The following is a 26,120-nucleotide window of genomic DNA, read 5'->3' as shown; positions in this document are numbered from 1 at the left end:
CTATCTATAGACTTCTTGTATGTTTCCAGAATTAAGTGGGATTTAAAGGACAGATAGGAGCTACAGTAGACAGAGCACTAGGGCCTGGAGTCAAAAAAGAAGTTTATAGCTATGTGACCCTGGGCAAGTCACTTAACCTTGTTTCCCCCAGGTTCCTTAATTGTAAAATGATCTAGAAAAGGAATTATAAAAAATTCTGGTATTTTTGCAAAAAAAAAAAAGAAAGAAAGAAAGAAAAGAAAAGAAAAAAGAAAATTCCAAATGGGGTCATGGAGAGCTGGCTTTGACAGAAAAAAATATTAAAAACCACATGAGCAAAACTCAAAGTTCTTTTGTGACTCATGATTGCTTACCAGGTAAATTCCTAATCTGGGCATTCCAAGCATTCTATAATTTGTTTTCACTAATTTGTTTGATAGAATATAATATTATTTCAATTCAATATCAAGAGATAGAGTGGAGTAGTCTTTGAACCCAGTCACAAAGACCTGGGAATACTTTGTGTTCCTAAAGGAGTCATTTTCTATTTCTAATTCTTCAGGTTATAACATCTTTCAAAAGAGGAGCTGAGCAATAGCCCCTAAGTTACCTTCCAGTTGCAAATCTATGAAGCTATGAATTCTTTCTTTTCCTTGTTTATACTTTCATGGGAACATATTTTTCTGATATTCAATTTTTGGCTATGTTGCCTTACCTCCTCTTTGGTAAATTTTTAGTCATAGCCTAAATCCCAAAGAAAGTGACATTTCTTCTAGGAAGTGTTCCTTTATACCCTGGGCAATACCGACTTCCTTCACTTTAACATCTCATAAAATGCTTTGTTGCAACTCTTAGTTTCAATTTATTTTATTTTTAATTTATGAAATAAAGCAATCATTTTCACAACAGAATAAAAAAGATGATTACACATGAAAATGAAAATCTACTATGCACAACTTGTTATTCTTTTCATATACAGAACAGTTATCAATTAAATTCTCTTTTCCTTTCTTTCTTTTTTTTGCCTTTTTTCCTTCTTCTACACTCCTTCCATATCTTAGAGATGACCACACAAATAAATATATAGATTAAAATTATTCTATACACACTTCGATTTATCATGTTTTTCTCTGGATGCAAATGACATCTTTCTTCATCTGTCTTTCATTGTTAATTTGGTCATCTATAATACTCAAAAATGACTTATTTACTAGCAAGCTTACTATATGACACTATATTATAATTATTAATCATCATGTTTTATTCTCCGGCTAGATTCAGAATCCTATAACTTGAAGTTTCTATGGACTTAAACAATGTTTGTTAGTTACACTGTCTTACTAGATATCATTTTGCAGTGTACTCTATTGCATTAATCAAAATTTGATTCTCTTCAGATAATTACATCTTATAGTGAAAATTGACACTGAGAAGTACAGATTAATCATTTATATTATTTCTAGCTTGTGGAAGAAAAATATGCTTTAGAGCCAGTAGAAGATAAAATCATTATGCTTAATATCAGTGTCACTCTAAACTCTATCTTTGTGTTCATTAGCAAATTAGAAAACTTTGAGCTTGCCCCTACCTGCTTTTAAAAGTTAAAGAAATCATATTATGATAGTGAGAGGTTCAGAGAGCTCAATGAAAATAGTGATTAATAAAAATATCATTTGTAAATAAAGGAGATAGAAGATAGATATCATCTTAGGTGGAAAGGTTTCTTGAGATAATTTTTGCTCAGATACAATTCCAATGTCCAAGAAACACTATCACTAATATCTTTTGAGAATCCTACGTTCTTTAGCCACCCAGAATTCATTCCTGCAGGATGATAGCTTGCTCTAATAGGCTACCAATAAAAATTTAAGCTTTTTGAATATCTAATTCCAAAACAGTGATAAGCAAAGTGAAGAAATTATAAAAGTACAAATGAATTTTGAACAAAAATCAATTGAGAGGATATAATTTCAAAATATTCAAAAAGAGGGTGGCTGATCATCTGCTCAGTTTTTGAACTTTGTGATTTTGTAATCTTCTTTTCAGGTAAAGCAACTCTCCATTCCCTCAGTTTCATTCTGTTTTGACAGTATAAATGGAGATTGAAAACAACGTGACTGAATTCATCCTATTGGGACTTACACAGAATCCAAAGATGCAGAAAGTAGTATTCATGGTATTTTTACTCATCTACTTGATAACTTTGGTGGGTAACTTGCTTATTGTGGTCACTGTCACCACCAGTGAAGCTCTGAACTCCCCCATGTACTTCTTCTTGTCTTTCTTGTCCATCATAGATGGCCTTTGCTCTTCTTCCATGGCCCCAAAATTGATAATTGACTCAATCTCTGAGAAGAAAACCATCTCTTTCAATGGCTGTATGACTCAACTCTTTGCAGAACATTTCTTTGGTGGGGCTGAGATCATCTTGCTAACAGTCATGGCCTATGATCGTTATGTAGCCATCTGCAAGCCTCTACACTATACTACAATTATGAGTCCGAGGCTCTGTGGCCTTCTGGTGGGGGTTGCCTGGGCTGGGGGCTTTCTGCATGCAATAATCCAACTTCTCTTTACAGTCTGGTTGCCTTTCTGTGGACCCAATGTTATGGATCATTTCATGTGTGACTTAAATCCTTTACTCAAACTTGTTTGCATGGATACTCATACTCTTGGCCTATTTGTTGCAGCAAATAGTGGCTTCATCTGTCTGTTAAACTTTCTCCTTTTGATAGTTTCCTATGCTGTCATCTTTAATTCTTTGAAGACTCACAGTCTTGAAGGGAGACGCAAAGCCCTCTCAACTTGTATCTCTCACATTACTGTTGTTATCTTATTTTTTGTGCCTTGTATATTTGTATATCTGAGGCCTGTGGTCACTCTTCCCATAGACAAAGCTGTGGCTGTATTTTATACTTTAGTGGCCCCCATGTTACATCCCCTGATCTATACTCTAAGAAATGCTGAGGTAAAAAGTGCCATGAGGAAGCTCTGGAGTCAAAAGGTATCTTCAAGTAAGAAATAAATTTCACTGTGAAAAAACAACTTTTGAAATTGTTGGGTTTTATGATTTATGATAAAAATATCAACTCATGTCTATACATTTTAAAAATTTGGCAATTTCCCCATGATAACAAAAATGGTTATCACCATTAAAAATGATTACTACTCTCATTTTATAAATAGGGAAGCCAAAGTTCAGAGACTATATCTAAATCTGAAATTCCCAAATTGTAAACTAAAGTTCCTTTCTTCCCCTTTTTTGGAATTATTCTGCTCATTGATGAAAGGGGCAGTATGGTATGTTCACTGTTGGTTGGCTTAATTTTTTTCTTTATGCAAAATTATTTCCTCTGCCACTTTTAGTATAAAACTTCTTCTTCTAAAGGGAAGTATCTTAAAAGAATGCTAATCCTTAATCTAGATATGTGTGTCATAAATATAAAGCAGAAATGAAAGGGCATGTGATTACTCACTGAAGCACATACATGGTATGTGTAGAGAATGTTAGCTCTACTGTCAGAATACCTATATCCAGCTTCAGGGAAACAAGCAAGATGCATAATCTACATCCTCATCTGTAAAAGGAATGGAGTTAAAGTAGATCAATTAAATCCAAGAAATAATTTATTAAATATTCACTATGCCAAAAGTTTTCTCTGTAGTGGAGATGCAAAGAAAAAAAAAAAAACATCACCAACTGTCTGAAGGACCAGGAACATTCCCTTGAAAAAAAAAAGTTGATTTGAATCTTGAAGGAATCTATTGGTATCAAGACATGAAGATAAAAAATGATGAATTCCAGCCATACAGAACAGATGGTATAGAGGCACAGAGTTGGGAATGCAACATTATAGATGAGAAATAGAACAAGAAATAGGAGATAATATACAGATCTAAAATCTATCTATAACTCCACTTCATATTCTGTCATGTGTGTGTGTGTGTGTGTGTGTGTGTGTGTGTGTGTGTGTGTAATATAAGTAAGTAGTAGCTGCATGTTAACTTTTAGGTGTATCTTGACACTCTGAGTCATTCATAAAGGGAAAAAAATAAATTCTTCTGAGTGATCAAAAGATCAGTCTGTTTCTTATCAATCCATATACATCTATACACATATATAGTATAGAAATAAATATAATTATAGAATAGAAAAATGGGGGAAAAGTGAAATATCTCATTGGAAAAACAATGATGTGGAAAATAGCTCAAGGAGAAATGATTTTAAAATTACTGGTCTATATGAGTCATGATCAAAAAAAAAAAAAAGCCAGGACATGAGCTTTTAAGAAATTATCAAGAAAAACTATCCTGATATTCTAGAACCAGAGGGCAAAATAAAATATTGAATGAATCCACTTATCACCTCCTGAATGAGATCCCAGAATAAAAACTCCCAAGAATATTTTAACTAAATTCTAAAACTCTCAGGTTAAGGAGAAAATATTGTACACATCTAAAAAGAAACAAATCAAGTATAGTGAAGCTACAATCAGGGTAACCCAAGATTTAGCAGCTTCTGCATTGAAGGACCAGAGGGTTTGGAACATGATAGCTTGAAGAGCAATGAAGCTAAGGTTACAACCAATAATCACCTACCCAGAAAAACTATTATCAAATAGAGAATTTTCAAGCATTTGTGATGAAAAAAAAGGAAGAAAATGGAAAATCTGATTTCAAATACCAAACACAGGAGAAGCATAAGGCACTTAATAAGGTTTATCTGTTTATATTCCTGTATAGGAGAATGATACTCATACCTCATTAGACCTTTCTCATTATTATGGCAGTTTGAAGGAATATATAAGAGGGCACAGGTGTGAGATGAATATGAAAGACTATCTTTTTTTTTTAATAAAATTAATGGATGAAAAAATAGTGTACTGGGAGAATGGAAAAGAGAGAAGTGGAATGGTATAATTATCAGTCATAAAGAGAAGCAAGAAAGAGCTTTTATAATTGAGGGGAAGAGCAGAAAGAGAGAGGAAACCAGTAAACTTTAGTCTCATCAGAACTGGGTCAAAGAGGAAATAATCTAAACAGTCTCTCTATATAGAAATTTATTTTATTGTACTGGAAAGTTGGAAAGGAATGGGATACAGAAAGAGGGGAGGATGGCAAAAGAGAGGATATATTGGAATAGAGCATATTCAGTGGCAAAACTTAATGAGAAAGAACATGGTGAAAGGAGAGATAGAATGGAATTAATGTGGAAAATGAAATAAGCAACAGTAATTGTAAGAAGAATTTTGAAGCAAGTTTCTCTCATAACGCCTCATTTCTCAAACATACAGGGAACTTAGTCAAACTTATTAAAAAATAAATAAGAAGGGCCATAAGTTCATATATATCCTTTGACAAACAGTACCACTACTAGGCATGAATACCAAAAAATATTTTTTAAAAGGAAAAGGACCTATATATATATATATATATATATATATATATATATATATATATATATATATGTATATACATACACAAAAATATAAGAATATAAGCAGGTCCATTTTTTATAATAGTTATTATTTAGCAGATATTTGCATGGGTAATTTTATAACATTGACAATTGCTAAACCATTTGTTCCAATTTTTCCCCTCCTTCCCTCCCCCCAGATGGAAGGTTGACCAATACATGTTAAACATGTTAGAGTATAAATTAAATACAATATATATATATATATATATATATATGACCAAACAGTTGTTTTGCTGAACAAAAAGAATTGGACTTTGATATAGTGTACATTTAGCCTGTGAAGGAAATCCAAAATGCAGGTGGACAAAATTAGAGGGATTGGAAATTCTATGTAGTGGTTCATAGTCATCTCCCAGAGTTCTTTCGCTGGGCATAGCTGGTTCAGTTCATTACTGCTCTATTGGAACTGATTTGGTTCATCTCATTATTGAAGAGGGCCATGTCCATCAGAATTGATCATCATATAATATTGTTGTTGAAGTATATAATGATCTCCTGGTTCTGCTCATTTCACTCAGCATCAGTTCCTGTAAGTCTCTCCAGGCCTTTCTGAAATTGTCCTGTTGGTCATTTCTTACAGAACAATAATATTCCATAATATTCATATACCACAATTTGTTCAGCCATTCTCCAATTGATAGGCATCCACATAGTTTCCAATTTCTGGTCACCACAAAGAAGGCTGCCACACACGTTCTTGCACATACAGGTCCCTTTCCCTTCTTTAAGATCTCTTTTGGATACAAACCCAGTAGCAATGCTGCTGGATCAAAGGGTATGCACAGTTTGATAACTTTTTGAGCATAGTTCCAAATAAGTAGCTCTATTTTCAAGGCAAATAAAAAGGGAATTGAGGGGAATGGCTAGATAAATTATGGTATATGATTATGATGGAATATTATTGTATTATGCGAAATTACAATAAGGATGCTCTTAGAAAAACATGGAAATTTCTCTATGAACTCAAGCAAAGTGAAATGCACTGTGTACAAAGTCATAGCAGTGTTCTGGCTTGATCAGCTATAAATGACTTTGCTGTTCTTAGCAATACAATGATACAAGAGTATTCTAATGCATTATTGATGAAAAATCCTATTCATACCCAGAGAAAGATCTGATTTTATCTGAATATAAATTAAGCATTAAAAAATCACTCTAACACTTCACCACAGGCTATCAATAAAATCTTTCCTTTTGATCCTATTCAATTCATACCCAAATTTTTATTTCACTGCAGGGCAATTATTGCTCACCAGATTTCACTTTTGTATTCCAGAGTTTCCTCATGGCATTTTTGACATCCTTGTTTCTCAGAGTATAGATTAAAGGGTTTAGCATGGGAGTAATAAGTGTATAAAATACGGCTACAGTTTTGTCAATGGGGAAGAAAGTCAAAGGGCGCATGTACATGAAAATACAGGGTATGAAAAATAGAACAACCACAGTGATGTGAGAGCCACAGGTAGACAGAGCTTTACGTCGCCCTTCAGTGCTGTGGGACCTTAGAGAAAATAGAATGACTGCATAGGAAACGAGCAACATTAGGAAATTTAGCATGCAGATGAACCCACTGTTGGCTGCCACCAGCAGAGCCAGGACATGGGTATCTGTGCAGGCCAGTTTAAGCAATGGGTACAGATCACACATGAAATGATCAACAAGATTGGGACCACAGAAGGGCAAGTGGAAGGTAAAAAGGAGCTGGATCAGAGCATGAAGAAAGCCTCCTGCCCAAGCCACCAAGACAAGGAGGACACACAAACGTCGGCTCATGATGGTCATGTAGTGCAGAGGCTTGCAGATGGCCACATAGCGGTCATAGGCCATTACTGTTAGCAGAATGATTTCTGAACCCCCAAACAAGTGTTCTGTAAAGAGCTGAGTCATGCAGCCTTCATATGAGATAGTCTTGCTTGCAGATACTGAATTGATGATTATTTTGGGGGCTGTAACAGAGGAATAACAGGCATCTATGAAGGATAAGAAGGCAAGAAAAAAATACATAGGGGAGCTCAGAGTTTGACTGGAAATAATGGTGATCACAATAAGCATATTACCCACGAGGGTTATAATATAGATGATGAAAAACATAACAAAAACAATTTTCTCCAAATTGGGGTCCTGAGTGAGCCCAAAGAGAATAAATTCAGTCACATTCCTCATATTTTCCATATGTGTTCAATGTCAAGATAAATAGTGCACAGAGATGCTCATGATCTGCAAAAACAAACAAATAAATAAATCACTGATATAATTTTGAATTTCTTTCACATAAGAAAAAAAAACCTCTGGAAGCCAAAATGATTTTGCCAAATTTCATAAACAATAGCAGATTGGGTTTTTTTTTTTCTTCATTCCTCTTTCCTAGTTAAATAGGGAGAGGAAGGATGAAGTTAACTTGTACTAGATTCAAAAGGAGTCAAAATGCAAGGAAAAGGTGATTCCTGGGACACACTACTAACCATTGAAGCCAGCTTGGGGAAATCATGTCTCCATTCCGGATCTCAGTTTGTTCGTGTAAAAATGGGAGAATTACATTAGATGATCTCTGATGTTCTTGCAACTTGTAAATGTATCATGCTATGAGAGGATAAAGAAAGAAAGAGATGGTTTTTAGAATAAAAGTAATGTATTAGTGGACATGAAAGAGAGGAACTGTGTGCAATAGAGAATCCTATTATCTATACATAATGGGAAATTATACATATATATGTATATATATATATATCCACATATTTATACACACATATATAAAAACCCAAAATAGATTAGAAATATATATTATTTTAATCAGGACTTAAGACTAGAAGGGATCTTAAATTTTTATAGCCTTATTTTATACATATATATGTGTGTGCATATATATATATATTTAACATATAACAGAATATGATGTCATGAAGTCTATAGAGAGAGTAGGTAGCAATATTATTGTAAACTATGAAACTTTGGTAAATCTCCCCCAGTCTGTCTGTGTTTGCCTCTGTCTCTGTTTTTTTTTTTTGTTTTTTTTTTTTGTCTTTGTGTTTTTGTCCATCTGTGTCTGTTTCTGTTTCTTTCTATCTCTGCTTCTATCTTTCTGTTTCTATCTCTCTGTCTTTGTCTGTCTCCTCTATCTCTGTCTCTTTGTCTCTGTCAGTCTCTTCTCTTTCTAACACACACACACACACACACATACACACACACAAGACACAGTTTTTTGTTTATCTATACTTTATCTGTCAGTGACAATCTTGGGAAAAAATTAATGTAATGTCTGCACCCAGGCCTCAAAACCAAAGAGTTCCTGATCCTTCTAATGTAATAAATTGTAATATCACAGAGGTAAAGATTTAGGAATTATCTTGTTCACATCATTCAATGTTACTTACTGAGCCTCAGTTTCACCTACTTTAGCAAGTTATAAGAATCAAATACAACATCTATCTATCTATCTATCTATCTATCTACACACACATATATATAGCATATAATATACATATATATGTATTTATATAAGTTCAAAAATCTTTCCAAATAATTGTGCAATTATCTATTATTATTTCATAGATGAAAAAAGTATAGAAACATTAAGTGAGTCTCCAAGGTCACAAAACAGTTGATTCTAGTTTTTTTGATTCAGTAGTCAGTACTTTAGCACCATGAGCATATCTGACTCTTTTTTTTTTTTTTGGAGGGGGGGCTCTTTATTTTATTTTAATTTTTTTCTGAGCAGTTTCCCTTTCTGTAAAGGGCTGAAATTCTAAAAAGGTTTTGCTTGAATCAGACAATGGAGCACTTAAGGCTAATTAACCATTGGACAAAATGACACATGAGGATTAGCTGCTTAGAGATTGCTTAAAGTAGGAGGCACTAATGATGGGAGGTAGTGGTCACCGGAATTGTGTACAAGAATTAGAAAAGCAGCAGCAGCAGGACTTTGACAAGCTACCGATGGTATAGTTTTTGCCCAGAGTATCTCAAAGTTTTATAGGATCTCAGTAGTAATCTCATCCAAACGAGAATTAAATAAGAATGCCTTTTGTATTGGTTTATTGGTACAGCCAGGTGAGGAGGTCTAGAATCAGGAATACCTGAATTCAAATTCAGTCTCAGACATTTCATTAGCTGTGTGATTCACTTAAGTTTTTCTTGCCTCAGTTTCCTCCACTCTAAAATGATGAGTAAAAATAAAGTTGTTGTGAAGATCAAATGCAATGATATTTGTAGAGTACCTAGCAAAATGCCTGGCATTTAGTAGGCACCTCATGAATGCTTGTTTGCTTCCTTCCTTCTATAATGTCTCCAGCAAGTTATTTATCTAATCTAGTAAGATTCAGAGAGTCAAATTACTTGCTGAAGGGCACACAACTAAAAAATATCAAAACTGATATCAAAGTCTCATGTTCCAAGTTCAAGAATCTATCCCAGATACTTGGAAGCTTAAAATGTGCCTTCTTCAGGAGGCTTAAGAGTTCATTGAATTCAATATACAGATGAGTAAACTATGTCCCAGAGAATGAAGTGACATAGCACCACCAGTTCCTCTCCTCAAGTCATACAGTTAATGTGTGACAGAGCCAGAACCCCAAACCCAAGATTCTGATTTTCAGTATATGTGCTGTCTCTACTTCACTTAAAAAAAAATAAAAGGAAATGATATAGAAGAAGAAATTCAAAAAAAAAATAATACAGAGGAAGAAAGACAGACATTTAGCAATAATTCAACACTGAAACAATAGAAAATAAGAATTTCATATTCTTTGTTTAGATATGGGGGAGAAACCCTGCAATTTCTACTGATTAAACATTTCAAGATAGAACAGGTAGGGAACTAAGAGATTAATATGAGTACCTTTTAATGAGAAAGGTGCATCCTCTTAATTAATCTGCTTCAGTAGTCACTCCTCTGCTACTAGTGGCAGTTGTGGTCTCAAAAATACTAAAAGTTTCTGTGAAGATTCTCTGCAGTACTGGATTCAGAGCATGTTGTTTGTCCATCTTTGTGACTAGATAAAGGGAAATTGTGTGTTCTGGCACCAGCAGAGCCACTTTCCCTTCTGACCACTCCTTTCCTATCACTGCAACTCCCTTTTCCACAAAAAGAGATTGTGTCAAATGGATTCTCTCAGGACCAGGCTTAGCCACACTGACTCTGAAGCTCTCAAAGGGACTACTGACGTCCCCAATCAGAAATGTTTGCCAACTAGATAGCCCAGATCATCTTATTTGACCATATGGAGTGGCAAGGAATCTGGCCCTGGCAGCTTCCCAATATTTTTCTTTGAGCCAACTTTAAAATAGCAACCAGCACACTTCTGTTAACTTTGACATAAAATCATTAAAATACTTAATATTAACTATTATTAACATTATAAGATAATATATAGTATATAATAAACACCATATGGTTCTTTAAATTTTAAATATTTATTACTAATTATTTTTAACCTTTTAAAAATTGAGTTCCAAATTTCCTTCTTCTTGTCTACCACCACAGAGAAAACAAGCAACATATGAATTACACATATGAAACTGTGCAATACATTTTATAGCCACATTACATAAAAAAAGCAAGAAAAATAAAATGAGAAGCCTAAGTATCAATTTGCACTTAGAATTCATCAGCTCTTTATCTAGAGATGGAGAATATTTATTACCATAAGTTTTTTTTTATTATTATATAATTTTTTGGATCATTATATTCCTCAAAGTAACTAAGTTTTTCACAGTTGATCATCATCACAAAATTACTTCACTTTGTATCAGATCATAAAGGCCTTTCCATTATTTTCTGAAAGCAATCCCCCTTGTCATTTCTCACGGCACAATAGTACTTCATTACAAACATATGTTTTCTTGTCAATTTGACAAGAATTTTATTTGAAAATTTATTTATTTTAAAAATAAATGTATTTGAAAAAATGAGGCCTCCATCTGAGAAGCTTCATGGTAATGTCCCCCTTCTGTACATGCTCTGTACATCGTCTTTATTGGGATAATTTGCTCCATTCCATCTCTTTCTTCCCTTTCTCCCAATGTATGCCCCGCACAATTTTAATATTTTAATTGTTATCTGATCATTCTCATCTCAAACCATACCTATGCTCTTTTTATGTATATTCCTAACTTTTTAAATAATGATAAATTTCTTAAGAACGTTGTTATGCTATTTTTTTTTTCATTCTCTGAACTAATTCCAAGGGGATAAATGGTTAGAAAGTAACCATAACCTCCTCCATTTTATCTCCAGTAAAAAATCTCCTTGTGTGTCTCTTTTATGTTTGATAAAATTTTCTTATTTTACCTTTCTCCTTTCTCCAATATTTCCCTCTTTCTCACCTCTTCACTGTTTCATTTTCGTGAACTCATCCCAACAAAATCAACTCCCATATACATTCTGCATATGTGTACTCCTAAGTCCCCTTATTATGATAAAGTTCTTAGCTGTTATATGTATCATCTTCCAATGCGGAAATGTAAACAACTTAATTGTTTTGTATACATATTTTCCTCTTTCATGTTTATCTTTCTTCTTTCTGCTTCCCTTGGTTCTTGTGTTTGAATTTCAAATTTTCTATTAACCTCTGATCTTTTCAGCACAAATGCCTAAAAGTCATTTATTTATTAAATATCTATTTTTCCCTCCTAGATTACACTCACTGTTGATGGATGTTTGATGGTATTCTTGGTTGTAATCCTAACTCTTGTTTTCTGGAATATGATTTTTCAAACTCTCTATTCCTTTAAGTTGGAAACCAATGGATCTTATGTTATACTGACTTTGATTCCATGATTTTTGAATGGTTTCTTTCTGGATACTTGCAATATTTTCTTATTGATTGAGGACGTCTGGAATTTGACTATTACATTCCTAGGAATTTTAATTTTGTAATAACTTTCAGGAAAGTACTACTGTTTTTTTTCCCTATTATACTCATGATCTAAGATATGAGGGTGCATTCCTTGATGATTTCTTGAATTATTATTTTTAAGCACTTTTTATTTTTGATCATGGATGATTAAATTATATCTCATCAATCTATTGTGTAGTTCAGTTGTTTTTCTTATGAAAAATTTCATATTTTCTATTATTTTCATTCTGTTTGGTATAATTTAATTAATTTGTCTTTAATTCATATTGCTTTTTCAATCATCTTGGTAGAGAAAAATCAGAGCAAAAGGGAAAAACCATGAGAGAGAAAAAAAGTGTTGATTTACCCTTTCCATAGCTCTTCTTTAGTATGCAGATGACATTTTCTGCCAAGAAATGGGGATTGCTTTGGATCACTGAACCACTTAGAGAAGAACCAAATCTTTCATTGCTTAACATCACATATTGTTGATGTTATTGTGTACCAGGAATACATTGCTGTTCTCTCAGCATCAGTTCATTTAAATCTTTCTAAGCTTTTCTAAAATCAGCTTGTTCATCATTTTTATACAATAATAATGTTATGTTATCTTCAGATACCACAACTTATGTATCCATTCCCCAATAGGTAGGTGTCTATTCATTTTCCCATTCTTTGCTACCACAAAAAAAGAACTGATAACAAACATTTTTTGCACATGCAGATCCTTTTCCCTCCTATATGAATTCCTTGGGATACCAAACCGATAGTAGAACTGCTGAGTCAAAGGGTAAGAACAGTTTAATAGCTCTTTGGGAATAGTTCCAAGTTGCCCTCCAGGATGGTTGAATCCTTTCACAACACCATCAAAAATGCAATAGTTTCCCCATTTTGCAATATCCCCTCCACCAGTTATAATTATATTTTCCTATCATGTTACTCAATCTGAGAGATGTGAGATGGTAACTCAGAGTTGTTTTAATTTGCAATTCACTAATTAATAATTATTTAAAGCTTTTTTCCTTTGACTAAAGATTGCTTTTGTTTCTTCATCTAAAAACTGTCTATTTATAAACTTTGAGCATTTTTCAAATAGGGAATTATTTATATTCTTTTGTTTTTAACAAAATGTCTTCTATTTCCTCTGATTCCAAAACACAAAAGCCATTCATTGTGCTTCACTGCCTCCTATATATTTTTTTAAATTAAAGCATTTTTATCTTTCAAGGCATATGCATACATAATTCTGCAACATTAGCCTTTGCACAATGGTGTGTCCCAGTTTCCATCCCCCTTTCTTCCACCTCCCCTCCCCCAGATGGCAAGTAGACTAATATATGTTAAATCCAATATATGCATACATATTTATACAATTATCTTGCTGTATGGGGAAAATTAAATCAAACCAAAAAAGAAAATGAAAGAAAAGAAAGAATAAAAAAGAAAATGAAGAAAATAAAATGCAAGCAAACAACAACAGAAAGAGTGAAAATGATGTACCACACTCAGTTTGCACAGTCCTCTCTCTGAGTGTAGATGGCTCTTTTGATCAGAAGACCATTCAAACTAGTCTTAATCACCTCATTGTTGAAGAGAGCCACATTCATCAAAATTGATCATCATATAATCTTCTTGTTGTCATGTACAATGATCTTCTGGTTCTACTCATTTCACTTAGCACCAGTTCATGTAAGTCTCTCCAGGCCTCTCTGAAATCATGCTACTCCTTGTTTCTTATAGAATAATAATATTCCATAGCATTCAAATACCATAACTTATTCAGCCATTCTCCAACTGATGGGCATCCATCCAGTTTCCAGTTGGTTGCCACTACAAAAAAGACTGTCATAAACACTTCTGCACATGTGGATCCCTCTGAATCCTTTAAGATCTCTTTTGGATATAAGTCTAGTAGTAACACTGCTGGGTTTCAATTTCTTCATCTTAAAATTGCCTGTTCATATCTTTTAACCATTTATCAATTGGAGAATGGATTGAATTCTTATGAATTTGAGAAAAATCTATATATACTTTAGAAATGAGGTTTTTAATGGAATCCTTGAATGTAAAAGTTTTCCATTCCCTTCTAATCTTGTCTGTATTAGTTTTGTTTGTACAAAAACTTTTTTACTTACTATAATCAAACTTATCTATTTTATGATCAATTATGATCTCTAGTTCTCCTTTCCTCCTCCTCCACAGATCTGACAGGTAAACTATCCTATATTCTTCTAATTTGTTTATAATACCATTCTTTATATCTAGATCATGAACCCATTTGACCTTATCTTGGTGTACAATGTTATCAATGTTATGTGTGGGTCAGTGCCTAGTTTCTGCCATACTAGTTTCCAATTTTCCCAGCAATGTTTGTCAAATAATAAATTCTTATCCCAAAACTGGGGTCTTTCCGTTTGTCAAACAATAGATTACTATAGTCATTAACTATTTTGTCGTGATAACCTAACCTATTCCAGTGATCAGCTACTCTATTTCTTAGCTAGTACCAAATGGTTTTGATGACTGTTGCTTTATAAAATAGTTTTAAATCTGGTATAGCTTTTTTTTCCCCATTAATTCTCTTGAAATTCTTGACTTTTTGTCCTTCCAGATGAATTTTACTGTTATTTTGTTCTAGGTCAGTGAAATAATTTCTTGGGAGTTTGATTGATACAGTATATATATATATATATATATATATATATATATATATATATATATATATATATATATATATATATATATGTATATGTATATGTATATGTATATGTATATGTATATGTATATGTATATGTATATGTATATATATATATACACACACACATATACACACACATATACACACACACATATATATTATCAATAGTTATTTTAAATGGAATTTCTCTTTGTATCTCTTAATGTTGGAGTTTGTTAGTTATGTATAAAAATGCTAATGATTTATGTGGTTTTATTTTGTATCCTGCAACTTTGCTAAAGTTGTGGATTATTTCTAATAGTTTTTAAGTTGATTCTCTAGGGTTTTCTAAGTATACCATCGTATCATCTGCAAAGAATGATAATTTGGTTTCCTCTTCACCTACTGTAATTCTATTAATATGGATAATCTATAGTTTTGTAGATATGCCTCTCTTTCTTCTCTTATTGCCAAAAACAGCAGTTCTAATACAATATTGAATAGTAATGGTGGTAGTAGACAACCTTGTTTCACTCCTGATCGTATTGGGAATGGTTCCAGTTTATCCTCACTACATATGATACTTGGTGATGGTTTTAAATAGGTGCTACTGACTATTTTAAGGAAAAGTCCATGTGTCCCAATACTCTCTAGTGTTTTTAACAGGAATGAATGTTAGGTTCTATAAAATGCTTTTTCTGTATCTATTGAGATAATCATATGACTTTTGTTATTTTGGTTATTGATATGATCAATTATACTAATAGTTTCCCTAATATTAAAGCAGCTCTGCATTCCTGGTATAAATCCTAGTTGGTCATGGTGTATTATCCTGAGGATGATTTTCTCTAATCTCTTTGCTAATATTTTATTTAAGAATTTTACATCAGTATTAATTACAGAGATTGGTATATAATTTTCTTTCTCTGTTTTTGACCTTCCTGTTTTAGGTATTAGTACTAAGTCTGTATCATAAAAGGAAATTGATAGGATTCCTTTTTTTGCCTTATTGTAATGTTATAGTGCCAAAATGTAGTGTTCTCTTTGGGTTTTCTGGAGGTCTTGGAAGCAGTCTTCTTTTCAGTAATCATCACAAGAATAGCCAGGTGTTAAAGTCCAAAAGTCTTTATCGTTTCCTTCACCTTCAGCTGCTTTCTTGTGGCCTTCAGAAGGGACTTGCTTTCAGTGGAGAAAATGCAGAAGGACAGGCCAGACACTGCAAGGTTGACAAAGATGGAAATGAATTTCTTTCTCCTTGGCTCTGAGAGCTTGAGCTCCTACCTCCTGACCGCTTGTCTTCTCTGACTCTGTCTCTGAGCCTCTTGGTCCCCTGGGAGAGCCACTAGGAGTCTGATCAAAGATGGAATGAATATCTCTCCTTGGCTCTGAAAGCTTCAGCTCCTGCCTCCAGTCCTCTTGTCCTCTCTGGCTTTGACAAGCCTTAGTCTCAGTGGGGGAAGTTCAGGAGGCCAGGCCAGCCATCACAAGGCTAATGAAGATGGAAATGAATCTCTCTCTCCCTTGGCTCCGAGAGCTTGAGCTCCCACCTCCAGTGTGCTTGGCTTCTCTGGCTTTCAATCCTACCTGGTTTATATGCTCTATACTGAATATAAACCAATCATTATATCACTAGGAAACCATTATTTGTTGTAAGATTAAATCAATCATGCTGAATTTAGAGGACTATTAAGCACCATGATAAACTAGATAACCATTGTCTTTATCAATTCAATTAATTTAACACCTTATAAGAATCCTTGTTTCAGAGTTCTGGCCCACAACACCCTATTTTTTTCAAATAGTTTATATAGTATTAGAGTTAATTGTTTTTTAAATTGTAATGTTATTTTCTCTAAATTATAATCATTATCTGGGAGCAGATTTCTTGGGGAGCTTCTAGAGTCAGCTTTAGCTTCAGTTCAGTTTCAATAATCACTTCAAAAGCAAATAGGAGTTAAAGTCCAAATCCTATATTGTCTCTTCCAAAATCTTATCTCCTTCACTTGGAGCTTGGCTAGTTTTCTGGAGGCCTTCCTCTCTCCTTAGTTAATGAGAGCTCTTGCTGCTAGTCCTTTGTCTCTTCCAGCATCTGCCTCTTGCCCTCACAATGTCTCCAGCCAGCACAAATGTGGAAGTGGGAATGACTCTTGACTCCTCCTCCCAGAGAGTGGGCTTGTGGGTTTCAGTGGGCTTGTGGGAGATCCTTAAAAGTATGCTCTCTTAAAGGTGTGAATCTTGTGGAATTCTAGTAAGCATATTACTGAACCGGAGAACTGTTAAGTACCATGCTAAAGAGATAATTATTGTCTCTATCTATTCTAGTAACTTAGAGCCTTGTAAGAATTCTAACATTAAATGTTTGGTAAAATTCACATGTAAATCCATCTGGTCCTGGGGATTTTTTCTTAGGGAGTTGATTAATAGCTTGTTCTATTTATTTTTGTAAAATGGGACTATTTAATTAATTTTTTTCCTCTTCTATTAATCTGAATAATCTATATTTTTGTAGGTATTCTTCAATTTCATTTAGGTTTTCAATAAAATTGGGCAAAATAACTCCTAATTATTGCTCTAATTTCCTCTTCATTTGGTGGAAAGTTCTCCCTCTTCATTTTTGAGACTAACAAGTTGATTTTCCTCTTTTTTTTTTCTAATCAAATTAACTAAAGGTTGAGTTACTTTGTTGTTTCTTTTCATAAAACCAACTCTTAGTTTTATTTCATTCAATAGTTTTCTTACATTAGATTTCATTAACCTTCACTTTTTACTTCAGAATTTCAAATTTAGCATTTGAGGCATTTAATTCTAGAGAACAAAAAATAGAATTTTTAGTTGCAAACCCAATTCATTGAGCTTCTCTTTTTCTATTTTGTGCAAATAACCATCTAGAGATATAAAATTTCCCCTTATTACCACTTTGGCTGGTATGTTCTCATTCACTCTCACTACATATAAAAGAATGCCACTGTAGCTCTTACTGTCCACCACTTTTCTAATTATCCAGGTTCTGGTTAATATCTTTCACTGCATTTATCATATACAAGACACAAATGCTAATAATCTGTTGTATATTCACTATTCTTTTTGCCGTTCAGATTGCCTCCACTAATGATTTTACCAAATTAGTGATTTCCTATAAATCTTATCTTCTAATATCACTCAGGCTTTATTAAAATGATGTTCTCTTAATAGAAGGAGTGTAGAAATTTTGAAATATATGCTTTTTTTCCCAAACGTAATACAATGTATTCCCAATACTGAAGTCTGAGCCCTTATTTTCTATTTGTAATGGTTGCCCAAGACATATGCAAAAGTAATAGATCATAATTTCAGGATTTTAAGCCTATATAAACAAATATACACATATAGAAATATATATTTAATACACACAGAGAAGGGGTATGGACTTTTACTTTTTTATTTACTTGCAAATAGCTAGTTCAAAAAGATTTTTAAAAATCAGTCTGAAATAAAAAAGGGATCAAACAGGAGATGGAAAAATTGAACTTTAGCATCTTGGATGTCAGTGAACTTAACTCGATAACACAGGTGAAGATAATTTAGGAGATCTTTGCATATGCTAATCTGGGCAAGGATTCCCTGAAAGAAATAGACTAGACCTCAAGATAAATAAAAGGATGAGAAAAACAGTTTAATTAGGTCACAATCTCAAAATGGATAGAGCGATATCTGTTTGAATTCAAGACAAAACATTCAATAGCACAATAATATGATTATATTCTAACCACTAATGTCAATGGAGCCAAAGTTGTTTAATTCTATGAAGATCTTTAATATCATCCCCTTTTCATATCTACAAGGGGTATTATATAGCTCACTCATACCTATTCAGTCTGATGGTTTTCCATCTTTTCTTAAATGTAAGCCTAAGGAGAAGCTCATGTTCTGAGCCACAGTCAGCACAAGGTCTAGTTTTAGCTGATTATATAGACCTTTTTCATCCTTGGATGCAAATTTTAGTCAGTCTGATTTAATTATTGACCATATGATAATTTTTATGTTTAGAGCCACTTTTTGGTTTCCTCAGAAAAGAAAAAAAAAATGTTTACTATCACTAGTGAGTTGTTTGGAAATAATTCTACTAGTTTTTTTTTTTTGTTTTTGTTTTTTCCCCTACTTTATTTTGATTGCCTACTTTAGAATTCTAATTCATTTTGATGAATATGATATAGCATGAATAGATAGATCACTAGGTATGTAGATATTTAGATATAGATAAAGATATAGGTATACAAATAGATAGATATAAGTATAATCTTTCATTTTTTTCAAGGAAATTATTTCTCTCATACTTTAATGGCAGAGTTCCAAACAAGGAAAACAGTGAAACCCTCAGTAAAATAGTGAAGAAAGTCTCAAGTTCATTTTGAGTGCTTTTTTTTCTGCTTTCAGACAGCCTCTCTATCCTTCATCAACACCTCTGCACAATCCCAGTGATCCTATGATGCTCATGTGGCCTTCTTAGACACAAACAGCTATTATACTCATTCACACAGTGTTAACAGGGAAAAATGAAAGAAAGAGAGGTGGATTTATTATAGTTCCATAGCCAAGGATTTCAGGCACCAATCAAGATAGGGCAGGGACAGAATAGGAGAAGCAAGAAATCAGCTGCTTCTTTCAGATCATAGAATATGGGTGCATTAGGGACAAATCTGATGTAAGCATATATGATTTTAGGTTTGATGTTGGGAAAAAAATCAGACTTTGATAATCACTGAGCAATGAACAAAAGGAAGTTTACTTGTCTCAGTTATAATGAGGATATTTAACAAGATCACAATAGGACAGCTATTGGTAGATGCATACCACCACTTGAATTCTTCTTCTGGAAACACATCTGATCAAATCAAGATGTGTGGAATGTGATTTTGAATAGAAGGGCATGGATACCTCCAAGGTTTTCTGTTTGTTTGTTTTGTTTTGTAAATTGCCTCAAAGAAGTAGAACAATTTGATCTTTTCTGTCTCTTTTTCAATCAAATCCTATTATTGCAGCCTTTAAGGGAAAATCTAACCTTATCAATATTTGGGTGCTGGGGGAGAAGTTTAACCTTGAGAGAAAGTAGTTATTTTTTTCCCGCCTTCCCCACCCCTGATTCTTCATCCAAACCATAGGAATATGAATATTTTACTACTTCAGTAACTGGTAGTGAGGAAAATACTTTACAAAGTATCTTGTTTTACATCCATGAGGACTTTAATTATAAAAAAATAATATTTTTTAAGCATTTTCAGTCATGTCTGAGTCTTCATGACTCTATATTTTGTTACTTTGTTTGTTTTTGCAGAAATACTGAAGTAGTTTGTCATTTTTCTTCAGATTCTTGAGATCATTTTAGAGTTAAGTAATTTGCTACACAGTATCAGAGACCAGATTAGGAAGAGGAGTCTTCCTGATTCCATGCCTGACACTTTATTTCCTACTCCACTTGGATGCCTGTATTGAAAATAGTACTTATTGATAAATAAAAATGGAGTCAGTAATATTATTGATCAGTGTCAATAATTAAGCATATAATATATTATTATATTTGAATATTATACAATTATATATAATTATATCTTTAATTTGCTTTGATGTGAATGTAATATAAATTAAATTATATCTAATAATTAATTGTTTTTAAAATGTTGCTCAGCATCCGTAAAACTGATAGTAAAATATGGATTGTATTCATAAACTATCAACGAGAAAAAGTATTCAATAGACTGTTCCACCAAGAATGATTGTTACCAAAATATGATCTCCCCTCCAATTTAAACTACAAATGCTTTGCTTACAGTCAAATGTGTCAATCATAACAGAGTATATTTCTTGTACCAAAGAACACTTAAATTTCAAAAATGATGATTATCCCCAGAGAATACTTTATTTTCTTTATTTATTTTTAATGCCTATGTTAGAAAACCAATATGAATTGAAAAAATAATTTCCATTCATGGTTTTACTAAGTATTCTTCTCTACTGATTAGTCTTTGCTGTTATGGATGTTATCAAATATCAGTTTTAAGACACTTTAAGTTATTTGAAGTCAGGGAAGATATCATGTAGTTTTGAGATACTTTTAATATTAGAGTCCTTGGATATAATGCAGACTTAATAAAGGTAGGTAACTATTAACTCTATGGCAAATATTTTGATTACGTTTCTTTTAAAGTGACTTTTTGATTCCACAGCTTTTTTACAGCTTTTTTTACTTCAGCATTCCTGAGGGTATATATGAGGGGGTTTAGCATTGGGGGCATGACTGTATTAAACAAAGTAACCAGTTTATCTGCTTTAAGGGTGGTGTTTGGACGAATGTACATATAGATACAGGGGACAAAGAACAGCAATACAGCAACAACATGAGAGCCACAAGTTGAGAGCGCCTTGCGTCTACCCTCAGCTGACTGAGTTCTCAGAGTGAACAAGATCACAGAGTAGGAGATAACCAAGCAAAAGAAGGCAATCAATGAGATCATACCACTGTTGGCTACCACCATGAGCCCTACAGCATAGGTGTCAGAGCAGGCAAGTTTCAGCAGTGGGTGGACATCACAGAAATAATGGTCAATTACATTGGGGCCACAGAAGGGCAACTGGATAGTGAGGAGATACTGAATGATGGAATGAAGAAATGCTCCAATCCAGAGAATCAACACCAAGGTCCGGCACTTGCTGCGGCTCATGATGACTGTATAGTGCAAGGGGCGACAGATGGCCACATAACGGTCGTAGGCCATGACAGTGAGCAGGAAGATCTCACTACACCCAAAGAAATGCACAGCAAAGAGCTGAATCATGCAGCCATGGAAGGAGATGGTTTTCCTCTGTATGAACAAGTCAATCATCATCTTTGGAGTGGTGGTAGAGGAGTAACAGACGTCTACAAAGGACAGATAGCTGAGGAAGTAGTACATAGGAGAGGTCAGGTAGCCACTGAAATTGACAGTGACTATAATGAGTAAGTTTCCCACTACAGTCAGAATGTAAAGCATTAAGAAGAAAGGAAAGGCCATCCGCTGCATTTTCCAGCCTTGCAGGATTCCCAAGAAAACAAATTCTGTCACATTGCTTGGATCTTCCATACATAAGCTGCTTTGCGACTAATTATTGATCCAAGCAAACCTATACCTGCAAGAAAAATTAAAAATGAAGAAACATAACTTTACTGTGGAGAGTGAAGAGTAACTAGCATGAAATGTAATCTGATAAGCATTTATTAAGGATTCGCTATGTGCAAAATATGCTTTATGAGTTAGAGAAATAGAAGATGAAAAATAAATCTGCTCCCAAAGACTTTACTTTCTGGAATGTCATTTTGAACTCTCTTCCCAATTTTTCCACAAGTAATTCAGGAATTTGAATTAAATAAGTTTCTATTCCCTTCAAACTCCAAATCTAATCTATTGTCCTATATTCTTGGGAGTAAGAGATGCTAGGAATTTAAACAATAATACATAATAATTATTCAAAATCCCATAGTCCTATTGAACACATTTGAATTTCATTGGAGATGTAGGGGGCAGAATACTTGACTTTAATTATTTGTTAGCTCTATCACCTTATGAGGACAAGGCCCTGGATAAATACATGAGTATGATGAACCTTTCTAGATCAATAGAAGTCTTGATGGGCCCAGTAAAATGTTTTGCCAGAAGCTAAGTAAGATTTTGGATAATGGTGAAATGTCCTATAAGAATTATATTCTATTTCTAATAAATTATCTGCATGTAAAATATTCTTATTCCTTATTATTCTTAGTCAATCTAGTAACCATGCTATATTATATTTAGAACTAATGAAGGGAAAATAGCATTTGGTAGCTTCATCACTGTGTTAGGGAAGTATGAATTATCCTTGATAACCTCTTTTTAGAAGTCAAGAACACTGTATCCTATTCTTCTGCCAGATATGCCATCCAATAGGGTTTATTATCATTCTCTGATCAATTTACCAAGTGATCTACTGAGGGACTTTGGATAAATTATTTAATCTCATTGGGCCTTTGGTTCCAAGTATATAAAAAGGAATTGTAGAATAAAAATTCTAAAGTTGTATCTCAAGTTTTATAGTTTTTACAAATCTGTAACCAAAGTCTGTGTAGATTAAGTAAAAAATAGCAATATCCCAAATTAATGATATAAGGAAATTTGAAAGGGAGAAATATATAAAAGGTAATCTTGTCTGCTCTCTATTTTTTTCCTGGAGAGGAAACTCAGACCTATGAGGTTTTTCAAGGTCACAGAAGTATAAATGACAGTTGCTTTGACTCCATTTGCATGACACCATCTTTGGTGACCCAATTCTAACAAAAACATGCTACTTTTTCATAGAACTTAGTCTTCTATTTCTCATCTTTATGGGTTTATGAAAGGGATTTCCTGTGCCTAGAATATCTCCATCTCCAATTTATCAAATTCTTAAGTGTCTTCAAGCCACAACTCATGAACCAATGCATGCAGGAAGACTTTCAAGTCTCTTACAACTTGTTATAGTTTTATAATTCTTCAAAATACATTCTTTATTTGCTTCAATGTTATATCACCAAGTAGTGGTGGAGTAACAGTCATTTACAAAAGACAAATAACTGAGGAAAAGATGTGAAGTAGAGAGAGAATGAAGTACTGTCCCCAAGTTTAAATCCTGTTTCATACACTTAGCAGCTGTATCATCCTGGGAAAATCACTTACCTCTGTCTACCTTAGATTCCCCATATGTAATTGCCTCCCAAGAACATTATGGGGATCAAAATGCATTATATCTGTAAGATACTTTAATTATCTTAAGGTATTATAATCATAATCATCATTATAGAATTCTGGGCCTGGAATCAGGGAAATCTCAGTTCAAAACTAACCTCAGACAATTACTAATTTATGACCCTGGGAATGTTACTTAATCTTGTTTGCCTCATTTTTACTTATCTGTAAATCAAGTTGGACATGGAAATAGGACATCACTACAGTATCTTTGTTTAAAAAAAAGTCCAAAATGAGGTCATGAAGAGTTAGACATCTTAAATCATTGAAAGAAAATAATGATAATAATTAATAACAACATGCTGATGACGATGATGATGTAAAGGAGCTGTTTAAAATTGTCTTGGTCTCTGTAGTATATAATAATTGTTCATGGCATAAAAATGCTTAAATGTTTGATTATGCTAACTCTTGTCTAAAATCAATATATAGGGGCAGCTAGGTGGTGCAGTGGATAGAGCACCAGCCCTGAATTCAGAAGGACCAGAGTTCAAAGCTGGTCTCAGACACTTAACACTTCCTAGCTGTGGGACCCTGGGCAAGTCACTTAACCCCAGCCTTAAAAAAAAAATAAAAAAAATAAAAAAAAAAATAAAATCAATATATGATTTATCTGTCTAGTATAATGAGAAATTAGTGTTGTTTTGCTTAAAGATATATGTGGAAGGAGAAAGGCACTAGCTTTGTACAGTAATTGAAACAAATCAAACAAAATGATACATCTAAGAACCTCTTGGCCATTCTCCTCTAGAGCAATGAGGTATAGGGAGGTTGAGGGGAATCTTCCCTTGTACAGGACCTATGAAGTAAAAATTCCTTCAGGAATTGAAAATAGGTAGAATTAAGTTTTCTGGTAGCATCTGAAACCCCACAAAAAAACTCAGATATCTTTATTCTAAATTGCCTCTTCTTCCTTAGAATATTTGCTTTCAGGTTTTTATATATTAGTATTTTTCAAATGCATATGTGTTATATAATATTGTTTTTAAATATGTATGTTGGAGCTAATATAGGGAAGCATGTATGTCTGTAGGCAAAAGGCTGTTCTCCATGTATTTAATGTAACATATATGTGTATGTCTAGTACATTTATCTGATTAATGTATACTATTCCTTAGAGGCTTCCCCTCTCTATATTAATTTTTAAAATCTATCTTTCTACTGATATCTTTTTTTCTCCTGACAGGCTCATTCTACCTAAGAAAATCATGTAAAGTCTCTGATCATTAGTTTCATCATCCGAAAAATGATAGTTGTATCAGATAGCATCTCAAGTCTGCTCAAATTTAGATATCATGCTCAGTATCATCAAATCGCTATTCTTCAAAAAAGTGTGATGGGTGCTGGAAATCTTTACTAAGATCATCTTTTATTCTTTCCATTTCATCTCTTTCAGATTTTTAAGAGTTGATTTTCCTCATCACTTTCCTGAAGCAACTGCCTTTATGATCACTGATGACTATCTTCTGTCTTTAAATCTAGGAAATATTTTGTCCTTCCTCTCATTGAGCTTTAAACCACTCTTGAAGGACCCCATTTACTATTTATTCTTTTATTCTTTAGCAAAAATATCATTGAATTATCATCATTCTCTACTCAACTATTTTGTGCTGCATTATTGCCTCCATTACTAATTTCCTTTTCTGAGATTACCTCTAATTTATCTGGTAGACAACTTTTTTATCCACTTTATTTGTATACCATCTCTCCCACTAAATTGTAAACTCTTTAAGGGTATTTTGTCTTTCTTTCTGTCTCTTGTTCTTAGCAGATCATTTATGAATATTTTTACTTCATATTCCTTTTATCCTTTCTTTTAAAATAGTATTTCTATATACCTATACATCAATCATCTAGTGATATAATCTTTTATATATTTTATGCATATCCTAAAGTTATCATTACAGAATAAGTGAAATCTTAGTGCTGAGAGAACCTTATTAATCATCTGGTGAAAAATTTCTTTTTTAGAAAAAAGAAATTGAGGATCAGAGTGCAAAAGTCACTTTTCAAACATCACAAGATGAATCTATGATTTATTATGAATTTAATCATCCCTGCACCATTTCCAATAAGCACATTGCCAGGGAAGTGATCTGAATCCTAAGAGGCAGGTTTAAGCATGCTGGGACCTTTTGAGCCCCATCTTTTAATTTAGCAACAGTGGGACTTTCCTCCCTGTCTTCCCTGCTTTTTCTCTTTTATTGATACATTCCATCCCCATGGCTTCAATTATCATCCTCTCTATTTAGAAACCTATGAAATTTACCTATAAACACATACATAAGCATACACACCCCACATTAGAAACTTTTTTCTTACTTCAAGTATATGTGTTTGTATATATGTATGTTTATACATATGTACATATACATATATATGCA

At 33.3% G+C, this 26,120-nt stretch overlaps 3 protein-coding genes across 3 annotated transcripts; 1 reads left to right on the top strand and 2 right to left on the bottom strand.

Moving 5' to 3' along the window:
* The first annotated feature begins 2,065 nt into the window (after window positions 1-2,065).
* Window positions 2,066-3,004, top strand: LOC141545955 (olfactory receptor 4C12-like). Its single transcript, XM_074273400.1, has one exon. It carries the CDS (start codon window positions 2,075-2,077, stop codon window positions 3,002-3,004), a length of 930 nt encoding a protein of 309 aa, XP_074129501.1. The 5' UTR covers window positions 2,066-2,074.
* A 3,696-nt stretch (window positions 3,005-6,700) lies between these two features.
* On the bottom strand, window positions 6,701-9,557 carry LOC141545886 (olfactory receptor 4C46-like). Its single transcript, XM_074273219.1, has 2 exons — window positions 9,544-9,557; window positions 6,701-7,634 (listed from the first exon to the last, which is right to left on the bottom strand). The coding sequence occupies exons 1-2, from the start codon at window positions 9,555-9,557 to the stop codon at window positions 6,701-6,703; spliced, it is 948 nt and encodes a 315-aa protein (XP_074129320.1).
* Window positions 9,558-21,132: 11,575 nt separating this feature from the next.
* On the bottom strand, window positions 21,133-22,062 carry LOC141547398 (olfactory receptor 4S2-like). Its single transcript, XM_074275839.1, has one exon. The coding sequence runs from the start codon at window positions 22,060-22,062 to the stop codon at window positions 21,133-21,135; it is 930 nt and encodes a 309-aa protein (XP_074131940.1).
* Between the last annotated feature and the right edge of the window lie 4,058 nt (window positions 22,063-26,120).

The sequence above is a fragment of the Sminthopsis crassicaudata genome, chromosome 6, assembly GCF_048593235.1.
Source record: "Sminthopsis crassicaudata isolate SCR6 chromosome 6, ASM4859323v1, whole genome shotgun sequence".
Taxonomy (NCBI): Eukaryota; Metazoa; Chordata; class Mammalia; order Dasyuromorphia; family Dasyuridae; genus Sminthopsis; species Sminthopsis crassicaudata.
The sequence above is the reverse complement of the archived record's forward strand: the minus strand, read 5'-3'. Positions and strand labels throughout refer to the sequence as shown.

What these genes read in the sequence shown, in the direction of transcription:
- LOC141545955 (XM_074273400.1), top strand. Translation starts at nt 2,075, where the DNA reads ATGGAGATTGAAAACAACGTGACTGAATTCATCCTATTGGGACTTACA.
- LOC141547398 (XM_074275839.1), bottom strand. Translation starts at nt 22,062, where the DNA reads ATGGAAGATCCAAGCAATGTGACAGAATTTGTTTTCTTGGGAATCCTG.